Genomic DNA, 13,575 nt, shown 5'->3' with positions numbered 1-13,575 from the left:
AGCGCAGTATTCCATTCAGTCAAATGAATTTGACTTAAATTGGATTGAGAAATCTGCTCCACCCGGCAATCACAAATGCGGAAATTGCAGTATGTGCGCTTTTCATATGACAGATAGTTTGTTAAAAATAGGCACACACCATCATATTGTGAAGGATTTTATAACTTGCAAGAGTAAATTTATCGTTTATGTTGTATTCTGCCCCTGCAATCGTTTTTATATAGGGAAAACCATAAGACCCCTTATGGTGCGGTTTCGAGAGCACTATAATTCTATCCTTACGGGAAAAGGGAGAGTTCGCTTAGTCAAACACATACACGAAGGTCATGGTGGTAACCCTAATGTATTGAAATTTGCGGGGCTAGAAATGGTTACCTTCCCAAAACAGGGAGGCGATCGCAGTAGATTACTCCTGCAAAGAGAAGCCAGGTGGATTTTAAAAACCAATGCGCAGGGCCCCTGGGGTCTCAATGAAAAAATTGACATGTCGGTTTTCATCTAGTGATTGTTTATCTTTATTGTGCAGTCCGAGTTTATTGTTGTTTTTAATGCATCACTGTATTTTTGCACTTAGAAGTAGAAAGTAAGATGTCTCAATCCTATAAAAGGATATGACATCACAAGCACAACACACATGGACCCGTAGAAGCGCAACAGCGTGAAACGGCCGTCGTCCGTCTCGTTCCTGCACAACCCCGCTCCCCTCGTAACGCCTAAAGCCTTTTATAATGCCACAACCTACAAAGGTTCGTTTTATTGAATAAAAGAGATGAAGAATTCACGGTGAGTGCTGCAATTTTCTTTCTTTCCACATACCTGTTTGGATTGCCGCATGTGTTTGCATAGCACCACCTTAGTCGTCTCTAAAATTGCTATATCCCGATAGCCCAAAGGAAGGATCTTCGTATAAAGGACATTTCACAAGTGAACGCCGCTTCGGTGCCGGTATATTCTCTTTTTGTATGTACATTAATAGATTATACAACTGACCAAGCGCAGTGCTTACAAACTCTTTCATAGAGATCTTGTAAGCACTGCATCAATGCTGGCCAGGATCGCTGGAACATAATGTATGCTCCTGATGCAGAACAATTTCATCCCCAAAAGGCTTCTGATAATCCAGCGGCAAAACTGCATCATATAACAGCATCAGAGAGTGCACCGTCACTCAGGAATATACACCCACCCTCTGAGCAAGCAGGAAGTGGATGGGATGAGGAGCGGTGAGCTCCAGAAGAAAGAAGAGGACAGCAACCCTTTAGTCTTTAACAGGGTATTAGCATTCATGGCTTATCCACAGATGCCTTTTGGTCTATTCAGACAAATAGATAACTTCTCAAATTCAAGTGCTAATGACTCATAATGATGATAGACGAGCAATTTAAACAGATTTAACAACTTAGTGTGCCAACAACCACTCGCTTATTGAGGGAAAAATTATTATTGCTTGTTAATACATTGTGTTATGCAAATGAAAAGCATGAGAGCTTATGGCCATATGTGCTTGGTTGTTCCACTATCATACTAATCTATCTGCAATGAAATGCGGTAGGTTAAGAGATTGTGACTAGTGATGAGCAAATGTACTCGTTACTTGAGATTTCCTCCGAGTATTTTTTAGTGCTCGGAGATTTCGTTTTTCTTGCCGCAGCTGAATGATTTACATCTGTTAGCCAGCTTAAGTACATGTGGGGATTCCCTTGCAACCAAGCAACCCCCACATGTACTTATGCTGGCTATCAGATGTAAATCATTAAGCTGCGGCAAGGAAAGCTAAATCTCCGAGCACTAAAAAATACTACTCGGAGGACACCCGGGCGTGCTCCGGAAATCTCGAGTAACGAGTACATTCGCTCATCACCAATTGTGACATAATGTGAATATAAGTGTTATATATAAAGGCTGGTCCATCATCGAGGCTAGGTTACAATCGGATCATTAATCACTGATATTACTTTATGGCATATTCTGAGAGCGAACTGACTACCTTTACTACTAGCAATCATTGAATATCTACCGGTACCTGTTTAGTAGATTTTTTCGTCCCATTGAAGATTTTCCAGGCTAGACCATTGCCGCCGCTGGCTATATGCTTCCCCACGTCAAACTCCCTGGTGACAGGGTTTCCCATTACAGCGCTTGTAACATCAGCGGTCACCTTTGTGACTGTACTTTTCAGCTTGTTCAACATGGACTCCATTTTGGTTTTCTTGCTTGACCTTGTACATATTGGGAAAGAAAAGTAGCATTCAGTGAAAAAGCAAGGAGAATTGAAGATGAGATCTGAAAGAAATGATCAAGTGCTTGAGAACAAGGTTGTCAGTTTCTACCGCATTTTTTTCTTTACCAATTAATAATTTAGACAGTGCAAACAAACTGTGAGCTTTGTAAATGTTAGATATGTGCTTTTGCTTTGCATCCTATGAGGACACAATTATAAAAAGAAAATCATATGTCGGAAAGGTACTATTCAAGTAAACATCACCCTGAAAGGGAACCTGTCATCAACTTTTAACAAATGGAAGTAGTATCAAATTGGAAAAAACGTGGATATTACCCGCGCTGCTGTAATAATGACGATCCAGTTATGACCAGGTATAATGATCACCTCAGGTATGCATCTCCTGAGGAAGAAGTCTGATTGACTTCGAAACGCGTTGAGACAATAAAACATCACCTTTTATCAACGCGTTTCGAAGTCAATCAGACTTCTTCCTCAGGAGATGCATACCTGAGGTGGTCATTATACCTGGTCATAACTGGATCGTCATTATTACAGCAGCGTGGGTAATATCCACGTTTTTTCCAATTTGATACTACGAATCGGTCAGTGGTCTGACCTGTGGATCTGCGGCAGCTGTCGACTCTGATGAGTCCTATATGCTCTAACACTCTGGAATATCGGGCGAGTGCAAACTAAATATTAATTTGAAACTACCATCGGATAGACCCTATTGGCGCTTTTTTTCCCCTATAGTGTTTCTGTGTAACAAATGGAAGCAGTGCTATGGTAGTGCAGGGCTATGGAGTCGGTAAGCCAAATCTCCAACTCCTTCATACATGGCTTGTTAAGTGATAAATTTATTAATGATAATCACCATTATGATGCAATAATCAAGCTATTTAGATAGAACATAAAATAAAAAAATTCCTGTTCACTCTAAAAGTTCTGAGATGAGTGCAGGCATTCCTTCCCATTGCCTTGTTCCTCTGATCTGTAGAGGATGAGCTTCACTACTGAGCATGTACATAAAGTGCAGCACAGATTCATCTCAACCAACAGCCAAGATCCTTTGATCAGGAACAGAACAGACATTTATAGAACATTTCATAACTTTCCCAAAGGCTTATGAAAACCTTTACAGCACGTCCTGCACTGAACTACCGAACCCAATTTATTATACACTTTAGGAGTCGGTCCAGTTTATACTGCCTCCACAGCAGTGTGTGAAGGTGCTTGTCCCTCAATAAAAATTATACCTTTCATGTAGAGATGTGCTAATCATGAGAATCTATTATTGAAGCAAAATAGACTGCAATGTAAAAGTTAGAGCACCCCTGGTCAAAATTACTCGTATTGTGAACAGTTAAGCAAGGTGAAGATAAAATGATCTCTAAAATTAAAGATGAGAGAACAAAAAGAATAAAAAGAACTGCACAAAGAATAGTATAAGGCAGAAGAAGGGGGTCGGTCACTTGTGGACTATAAAGCAAATAAAAATGGGTATGTTGAAAAACTATATAGTCAGATGGTATGCCTGAAATACGATGCATATAATACAATCAAGGGTATCACATAGAAATGGTCAGACAGGAACTATTGTATAACGCCTAAAAAGCATCTGGGTAGCTTAGGAGACTCACAGTATGGTTGAGTACATCTCAGCCATTGGTTGTCATTTCCGGTTGTGCGGCCCACCGTGACACGTACGCCGGCAATGCATTTAGTTGGCTGGGAGAAGCCTCTTACTCCAATCACGCCGATATGGGTGACTATAACTGAACTAGACACAACTGAGATAACGCTACATATAGATAAAAGGATTTGGTAATGTTTTTTAATTTTCCGTCAATGGACCTGTGTGAGTACCTGTGATGTGTGTGGCTAGCCGACGGTTTTATTGATCCCTATGAATATATGAACGTTTGGATGGCTGTTTATTATATTTCAAGGAGATCTGGTGACACCCCCCCCCCCCTAAAAAAGAACAAAAAAACAAAAACAAAACACAATTTGGACATTTTGATTTTTTTTTTCTCGTAATGGTGTTTACCCTGAGCGGATTACTTAATTTTATATCTTGATAGACCGAACTTTTACAGATGCAGAGACCCCAAATATGGTTTTGTTTTTTTTTTATTTCTTTATATTTAATGGGGGGAAATGGTGGTAATACAAGATATGTAAATATATTTTACATATTTTTTTTTAAATCTTTTTCAGTACCCTTAGGCGACTTGAATGTGAAATCCTTTAATGCTTGTTCTATATACTGCAATACCATAATATTGCATTATATGGGGTAAGCCAGGAAGCTCAGCCTGAGGTTGGTTTTCTCAGGAGTAGCAAGATGGCAGCAGCGGGGCCTTCAGCATGCCCCTAAGTGTCATGGTAATTAGTGATGAACGAACGTGCTCGGATAAGGTATTATCTGAGCATGCTCAGGTGCTAATAGATTATCTTCCGCGCAAGCTCGAAAAATATGTTCAAAGTCCCCGTGGTTGCATGTCTCACGGCTGTTCAACAGCGACATCACATGCAGGGATTGTCTGTTTGTTAGGCAATCCATGCGTGTGCTGCAGCTGTAGAACAGCCGTGAGACATGCAACCACGGGGACTCGAGCATGTCATTTGTGCATGCCGAAGACACTCTGTTAGCACCAGAGTATGCTCAGAGTAACACCTCATCGCTCATCACTAATATTAACCTATCACGATTACAGCACAAGGAACCCGCATGAGCCAGTGAGCGCAAGTAACAGTGACTGCTCCATTTAAATGCCGCTGTCAGAGATTGACAGCAGTATATACACCTACAAAAATCTAAATAATATATTTGATAGACGAGAGAGTGGCTGCTTAGATCGGTATGTAAGTGGTTAACGGTAGTGATTGGCGCCAAGGTTGGGTGTTAACAGTCAAACTGCTTTCAACTGCAAACAACTTGAAAACCAAGCAAAGAACAGCTCTCACAATGAGTATGACACTACAGCTTAACGGCAACATTCTTGGGGTGCCATGCCTGACAGATAAGAAAACAATCAGAAAAAAATGGATCTGTTGTGCCCACAGCAAACCCCATCATCAGGAGACCCTACATAAAGCGAGGGGCCAGTAACTTATACATTCAGAAGGGCAATGTTCCAATCCGCAAAAGTGAGTTCTAAAGAAGGCTCATAAGTGGAAGACGCCGGCGTACCCACTGAGTTACTTCAGTAAAACACGGTTGGGGGTTTTCCCTGATACATCTTCTTTGGTGGCCATTTTTGCAGTAACGTTGCCACCAGTATTTTTTTTACTGTATATATAGCCCTCCCTTGAGTCTGCTTCAAAAACCTCTTCAAAATGCTTCAGGAAACAAAAAACTCTCCAAAGATCAAGAGTTTCATGGAGTCATTTCTACTAGAAAACTCACTAAGAAAAAGGTGCTCGAGGAACGTGACCACATATACTCCAGGGAACACAAGATTTTACTACGTCAGGGAGCGGACAGATCTGTTTTAATATTTTACCAAACCACCTGTAAATTAGTCGTTGGCTTCCGTCCCCATTGACAGGACACAAGTACCATGAAATATTTATGGAGCCACAGTAACATGTATGCATATTGTACACATTTGGTTAGTACTGGGCGAAAGTTTTACTCTCAAGTGAAAGAAACAGCTAAAATAGGACAATATTTCAAAAAGCATCACAGATGAAGATACTGCCTTACCCAACACCAGATCAGAATACAACTGCCCTAGCAGGATGCAGCGGACCCCCATGGCAAAGTCCCCAATGGGGACAAGTCCTATGTCAGCAGCTTTTAATTTTACTGGTAGGACTCACAAGCGTGAGGACCCTCGATGTGAGTTGCAAGCTTATGTATTTTGGCCAAAATATCGACTGACACCTCATGTAATCTATTTTATCTTATACATTGTATGCTTTCAGAAACTGAAGTGTTAATGATCAAAACAGAAATCCACATCACATCTATATTTGGGGAGAGCAGCATCAATTCATCTAGGTACACTTGCACAGTTTTTGAAGGGAGGTCGCTCCAAACATCTTGGAGATCTAACCTCAGATCTTCGGTGGATGCAGGCTTGTGCCAACCCTCCTGTCTCGATAATGCTGACATCAGAGATCTATGGAGGCCACATCATCACTCCCAAGAGTGATCAGTCCGGGCAGTGATGACGTGGCCCCCACAGTGCCCTGATCTCTGCATCATCGCGTCTGTGTGGGATTACTCCTAGAGACAGAGGGGTTTTCCTACATCCATAGATCTGCGGTCAGTTCTCCAAGATGTTAGGAGAGCGCTCCCTGATGAGTTCCCCGTGTGTCACTGTACCTAGAAGAGTGGATGCTATTCCGCAGGCCAAGAGGGGTCACTGTGACCCCAAATCTTCATGTGATTTAGATCTCTCTTTTTCCCATATTGATAACCTGCTGACACTTGTGTGTTCGGAAGCATTCTTCCTTTGCTGGTTCCTCCATACCTGCCTAAGACTTTCGCACAGTCCAGTGTGTGACACTTTAGCCCAAACTCTAAAGGATGGAATTAGAGACGTGAGGATGCTCCTCCACCACTGCCCCCCCATAGGCCGCTCCGGTGGTCCCACCGCTATGGCTGGGGGTGCAGCTGCTTCCTGGCAGGGGACCACAGGTGTGAGCCAGTGCCGGAGAGCTGACACGGCCGCGGCAGGTCACAGCATGGCCGCCATCCCCTCCTCCCCGTGCCCAGGCGGCCCCGTACCTGTCCCCGGCTCGGAGCGGTGATCACCACATACGTCTCCTCCCGTCAGGCCGCTCCACTTCTTTCCTCGTTCAGGTGGCTCCACATCTGCTGTCAGCTGACCGCCTCCCCCGGTCACTAGAGGTCGGGCTAGTGTCTACAGCAGTACATGACTTGTGCCGCCATTTTCCCGTAGGTCACAATCAGACTGCACTCTCGGAGGCTACAACAACATGTCCTCCGCGCCACACGCCGGCCTGCAGCGCAGGGGACGCTCTGGTGACGGCAAGGTGTCCGGAAAACAAACAAGCCACTCTCCTCTGCTCTTGCGACAGTGACGTATAACGAGGACTAATATTCTTAGTCTGAAACCAGAAAGGCTTCTTCCTTGTTTACGTCACCTATCGGCGGCCACTTCTCCATTTGTCTCAGGCCTATTATTTCATATAACAATATGTTTGACCCTGACTCAGGTAACACGCAGACAATGCACCATTTATTAGACAGCACAACGCTTGGAAGACAGCGCTCAGCACCTGCTGGCCGAGCCAGCACTAAAGATGGCTGCCGTGAACAGGCTTACGCCGCCATGACGCAGAGCGTTTGACCCCGCCTCCCAGAGTCAGCGTCACGTGACGCGAGCTGGCAGCAGCAGGTGACCTCAGCAGGTGGATGGCGGCAGATTTGACTCCTAGGTTCCGTCGGATCCGCAGTGTGGGAGAGCTGAGAGCCCGCAGGAGAGGTAATGGAGCTGCAGGCATAGACGCTATCACCAGGGAGAGGGGTTCTCTCTTGTGTTCTATGGGGCAGAGTCCTAGAAACAAGCAGCTGTGCAATTTACGGATTCACAATCCTCGCCCTTCTCAAGAATGGAGGAATTGTCAATTGTATAGTTTACTGCTTGTTACCTAGGTCACCGACCACCTCTGCAGACTACTAGCGGTGGCTGGAGCACTGTTGGCTCCCGATCCGGGACCTGTGCTCCTCCGATGCTGCAGAGCGCCCAGTTCTAGTCAGGGGTCCGAAATGTTAATCAGGAGGGCACTGCCCCACGGCAATCCAGAAGTCAGGAGCCTGGTGAGCAGTGCGCTCCTCCTGATGATCATGAGACAACCCCTTTAAATGTAACATCATGAAAACATTGTGTACAGTGCCTTGATAAAGTATTCATACCCTGTCAACTTTCCCACATATTCTTCACGTTACACCCACAAATGTAAATGTCTTTTGTTTTTCTGTGTGATATACCAACACAAAGTAGCAAGTATTCATGAGCTGAAAAGGAAAGGATACATGGTTTTCTGAATATTTAAAAAATATAAGTCTGAAAATTGATATGCATTTGTACTCAGCCCCCCTGAGTTAATACTTTGTAGGACCACCTTCACTGCAATTACTGCTGCAAATCTTTTGGGGTATGACTCTTGTGTAGGGTCATTGTCCTGCTGGAGAGTGAACCTACAGTACACCCCAGGATCAAGTCTTTTGTAGCCTCTAACAGGTTTTCCTCCAGGACTGCCCTGTATTTAGTGCCATCCATCTTCCCATCTCAGCGTGATGCTACCACCACCGTGTTTGACTGTGGGGATGGTGTTTTCAGGGTGATTTGCAGTGTTAGTTTTACGCCACACACAGAGTTTTGCATTTAGCCCAAAAAGTTCTACTTTGGTCTTATCTGACCAGAGCTCTTTCCACATGCCATGTAGTAGACACAGCTATTATGTGGAAGAAGGTGTTGAATACAAATGCAGGTCACAATGTTCAGATTAAAATTTTTAAAATATTTAGAAAACCATGTATCGTTTCTATTACACTCGACCAATACGTGCTTCTTTGTGTTTGTTTATCACATAAAATCCAAAAAAAATATATTAAAGTTTGTGGGTATAACGGGAAAAAATATGGAAAAGTTAACAGGATATGAAAACTTTCTCACTTATTTTACATCCTATTTTCGTTACTGAATTTTCCAAGGATTTCCCTAGATAGATATGTATCCCCTATAAACAGAATGGTGATCAATGTCTGGTTGTGGAGACCCCACTGATCACTAGAAAGGTGGGTCTTCTGCACTGCATGACTGCAATACAGGGGAGTGTGAAGGGAGCATGTGCAATGTCCTGATTAGTGGGACCCCACAGGAATCACTTATTCTGTGGACACTTCTCTAATTGATAGCACAGGATTGGGAAACCCATTAGTGCCGATGTATATAACTGGCATGAGCTCCTTGGCTGCAGTGTGATCAGGGAAAGCGACTAATCAGATATCATACATGTTTCAGGTCTCCTCGTACTGGACAAAGAACTTTTATACCCCAAAGTGTGGGTTCAGTTGCATCAATGTCCCACTTAGTTATGCTCAGAGTATGAGGATGCCATAGTCCTTCTTATGGGTTTTTAGGCCTCTACCAATGGCTCGTTTGGACCTAAAATGTAAAAGTTTTCTACTGAATGTAGTGATGCCAGGTGACAAGGCCTGAATGGTTCAGTGCCAGGGATGGTGCTGTGTCCAATGACTAAGGTCACCCTGTCAGTCCCCGTTTCTGCCGAGTCGGCTGTCCATCTACTGTATATTGGTTGTTCAGCAGATGTTGGGTAGAAGAAGGATCCTTTGTCCTGAATAAGATGAGTTGCTGCCTCCATATTGGCAAAGCCCAGCACGTAGGTGTATGTGGAGTCAGAAGGAAAAATGAATTAGTTTTCATAATTATTCAGTGTATTATGGTTATCATACTTTATATATTTTATTTTATTTTTTGTTTGTCCTGTTGTGTTATTACAGGCTATACTGGACCCTTCCAGGCAACACATTTGTGGAACAGCATTATCCAGGCCCTGAAAATCCAAGTAGAAGTGAAGAACAGACGGCAACACCTGCGGACGTATCCCAACTGCTTTATCGGCTCGGATGCTGTGGATGTTGTCCTTTGCCACCTGATGCAGAATATGTATTTAAGCAGCTACGATATTTCACGTACTAAAGGGGTGCAGCTGTGCCAGGCCCTCATGGACCACAAAGTCTTTGAACCTGTTGGTGCCAAACTCTTTAAGAGTGAAGTGGAGCATGTGTTTGAGGACAGTAACAGTCATTTCTATAGATTTGTAGAATCCAGAGGTGCTGCCGAATGCTCCCCAAGTGAGAAGAGCTTTGGTAGAGAGCGGAGGCGCTCAAGGTAGGCGCTTGTTTCTTGCTGCTCTTCATGATTCCCATAAATTCTATGATAAAAGCAAATCCAGTCCATATGTTTATTGGGCATGGAGACACATGTATTCTGAGATTGACACAGTCGTGGACTGACAGCTGGTATCACATCCCTTGTCCCGGCTAATGTGTCTTTTTTTCCTACAAAGGTTTGGTGAGTGCGGTGCATTCGTATTTTTCTTTTCAGATGTAATTTTTACTACACTTTGAAAGTCTGCTCTGAGTATCACATATGTCAGAAACCGTTCTTATATTGGTTTTCTGGATAATACGGAGTGAGTAGTGCTGACTTCCATTTTTAACTTTTGATCTCTATTTCCCGTAAGAGCTGTTCTTCTAGTATATACACGGATTTTGCCTTTGATACCGGATGCTAAGGCTTTGTTCACATTGCATTTGACAAACAGGTAAACCAGTAAAGGTTGTGGCACACGCTCTGAACAAAGCCAAATGCATCTATTCGTAAGACAGTGCTCTTTTATACTATGAGCTGGATTTGGCTGATATACGTTGGCATGTTTGTTTTTTTTTCGCTTTATAGAAAGTCACAGCAGACCTCACGTTCTTATATCTTGGGCTATAGCAGAAATACATATTGAACAGATTTTTTTTAATTTAATGACATTAGTGAAATCCAGTGAATACTGTTGATGAAGCATATAACTCCGACAAATAGCCCAAATGGTACAGAACCTCATTCAGTGCTCCTGTGTCTAGACATTGCTGTTACATACTTGTTATGGTGTTATCGTAGGATTTGTTCCTTAAATCATCAACCTAAAGTGTCCAGTGTTGCATTTTTTGTTTTTTCTCCTTCGCCTCATTGGGGGCCACAGACCGTGGGTGTATGCTGCTGCCACTAGGAGGCTGACACTAAGTGATAAAAAGAAAGTGATCTCCTCCTCTGCAGTATACACCCTCCTGCTGGCTCTCAGCTAACCAGTTCTTGCTTAGTGTCCGTAGGAGGCACATGGACGGGTCTGCTATTCAGACCCAAAACTCTTTATTATTTTATTTTTACCTTTTTACATTTTTGATTTTACTTTCTACAACGAAGGCGCGACGGATCCTTTCAAGGCTCCGATCTCCCCGAACCATCAACAGGCGAGCACGAAGAGTGTCGCCTCCATGTACCTCCTCCTGCGACTTGCCACGCCTGAGCTGATTCTTAGGGGTGACGGGTCCCTTCAAGGGCACCGATCTCCCGCACCATCAACAGACGAGTACATGTAGTGTCGCCTCCACGTATCCTCTTCCCCAGCCAGGCCTAATGCCGGACAACTGGCCCTGTCCACCCGGGAGCTGAACCCCATGGATGTACAGAGGCCCTTCTCTTGGGCGCTCGAGCAGCCCCCACAGTCCCACCACTGTTAAAAAGGATGGCATAAGGAGGCGGACGGTTCCTCTCCATCTCCCTAACAAAGGGATGGTGGATTGAGGTTTATTCCTCTATCCCTGCACCGTCCACGCTGCAATACCTGACCTGCAGCAGAACAATAGAGTGCGTGCGCTTTCCTCGGCGCTGAAACCCAGTCATCTGCGGCGGCTCCATGCCGGGACGCGCACCGATGGTGAGTGGATCGAGTCAGCGATGGGCCCCTGCAGTGGGATATTCACATGCTGACAGGCAGCCTCAGTTTCCCTGTGGCCCCCCTCCCTGAGGTAACGGTCCGGCTGGCTGCAAAAATTTAGCCCCCGGCTTCGGGCCAAGGTGTAGGCCGCATCCCGGAAGCCGCGCCCGCACTATGGCGCGCTAAGGCGGCTCCGCCCACCTTTTCTGGCACTTCTTCCCTGGCATGGGAGCGATCGCTTCTCTCGGCAACGCCCCTCTATTCTACCCCTGGTATTGCTCACGCCGGCTGTAGAAATTTAGGCCCTGGCTTGGGCCTATTCGTGCAAGTCACGAGGCTCCACCCACATCGCGTCTGTGGCTCCGCCCACCGAATTGGCGCCTGTCGCTCTCTGCGAGACTTTACGAACTCTGCAATTCCTGGTGGCCATCTTGGTCAACCCTTCTGGCACACACAGGGGCGACTGTTTTGCATTAAAGGGGCACAACGACTCTGCAACCGGGTAAGAAAGTACTGCTCTCTTCCCCTGCATCTTCCCCCTGTGCTTAAAGGCACATGACCAGTATCTCCTGCCTTATCTTAAAGGTACATGTGTAAGTGGGTTACTTTCCATGCTCCTTGCCTGGAACCACTTAGCTGTGCAGCAGGTTTCCCTGGGGGCTGACTTAGAGACCGGGACAGGAAGGAAGCCGGGCTGAGAGGTGAAAAAGGCGCGCGTTCCAGGGCTAGAGCAGCATGTACTGGCGAGAGAGCAGCGGACGCAGCGGGGAGAGCAGCGGATACAGCGGACAGAACATCACGCAGCTGCGCTCCGGGGAAGAGAGAGAGAGCTCCCGGTCGGAGGACTGAGACAGGGAGATTGTCCAGAAAGACTGCATCTTGTGAAAACGTGAAAGCGGACTCTGCTGTGACTGGAGAGGTGCGCCCTGACGCCCGTGCAGAGACAGTGACCCCTAGTACCCACGGTAGTAGTGCAGAGGCCCTGATTCCTGTTGGGAGACCCAATAATAGACTGAGCATCGCTCTCCCGGGATAGGCTGCAGTTTTGAAGCAAGACTCAAAGCACAGGGGACCCTGTTTGCCTAGCATCCCCTCTGCTCACCACAGTAACCCCTTAAACCCCAGGCTTCGGGTTCCTAGAGACTACACAGCCCACGGATAACAGAGGGATGACAAGTGCCGCTGTTTCTTGGCGCCTACGTAGGAGAAGACGACCCTACAAGCAAGTCCTCATCAGACTGATGAGTGTTTTTTCTAAGAACTTCCGTTTACTTCTGTTATACTGCTTCCCATATATTTTGCACCATTATTTCATCAGTTTATATTCTACTGTTTTCTCCCTGCGAGGAGAATATTGCCCCTGTTAATAAACCCCCCTCAACAGTTGGTTTGTCTGTTCCGTGGTGACATACTCTACCCTGCACTCTATTACACTTGGCGTAGTCGGCAGGATGTCACACGATAGCGCGGAAAGGGCAGACCAAGCAGATGGGGAAGCTCCCAGGTCTAGCATTTCCCTGGGAGCCATGTTGAATAATTTGCCAAGATTCACTGGGAGCAATGTGATGCTGTGGAGTTGGACGGAGCGTATCCAGGGAATGATGCTGATGCACCCCATGACACCAGCCCTGGAGGCAAAAATTGCATTGATGGCCCTGGATTCTGTCATGCATAGGTCCCCCTGGAGAGAGAGACCCTAGACAAAGTGCTGCACATACTGGAGGAGACACATGGTGACCCCACTGACGTAGGGGAACTTCGCATGCGACTGTTTCACCGGGTACAAAGAGAGGGCGAGACCGTGACCCAATTTATGAATACCCTACAAGAGCTTCACACTGCTATTAGACGGAAAG

General features: G+C 45.4%; 2 protein-coding genes across 7 annotated transcripts in view; one reads left to right on the top strand and one right to left on the bottom strand.

Annotated features, from left to right (window-relative positions):
* The window catches only part of SCYL2 (SCY1 like pseudokinase 2), a 57,325-nt gene extending 49,973 nt beyond the window's left edge, over positions 1-7,352 (bottom strand). For 3 of the 4 annotated variants that reach the window (XM_077265572.1, XM_077265573.1, XM_077265576.1), the window contains exons 1-2: positions 6,966-7,166; positions 2,024-2,219 (exon numbers count right to left, since the gene is read on the bottom strand). In XM_077265572.1, the coding sequence (XP_077121687.1) occupies positions 2,024-2,200 (177 nt within the window). In that variant the 5' untranslated portion in view covers positions 2,201-2,219; positions 6,966-7,166. Of the gene's footprint in view, positions 1-2,023; positions 2,220-6,965 lie in introns of all 4 variants that reach the window. The other variant, XM_077265575.1, reaches the window with a different exon arrangement.
* DEPDC4 (DEP domain containing 4) overlaps positions 1-13,575 on the top strand; it is a 77,737-nt gene that overhangs the window by 17,625 nt on the left and 46,537 nt on the right. For 2 of the 3 annotated variants that reach the window (XM_077265577.1, XM_077265578.1), the window contains exons 1-2: positions 7,474-7,686; positions 9,729-10,119. In XM_077265577.1, coding sequence (XP_077121692.1) covers positions 7,617-7,686; positions 9,729-10,119 — 461 coding nt within the window. In that variant the 5' untranslated portion in view covers positions 7,474-7,616. Of the gene's footprint in view, positions 1-7,473; positions 7,687-9,728; positions 10,120-13,575 lie in introns of those variants that run through there. The other variant, XM_077265579.1, reaches the window with a different exon arrangement.

Source organism: Ranitomeya variabilis, chromosome 5 (assembly GCF_051348905.1).
Source record: "Ranitomeya variabilis isolate aRanVar5 chromosome 5, aRanVar5.hap1, whole genome shotgun sequence".
In the NCBI taxonomy this organism is placed as follows: Eukaryota; Metazoa; Chordata; class Amphibia; order Anura; family Dendrobatidae; genus Ranitomeya; species Ranitomeya variabilis.
The sequence above is the reverse complement of the archived record's forward strand: the minus strand, read 5'-3'. Positions and strand labels throughout refer to the sequence as shown.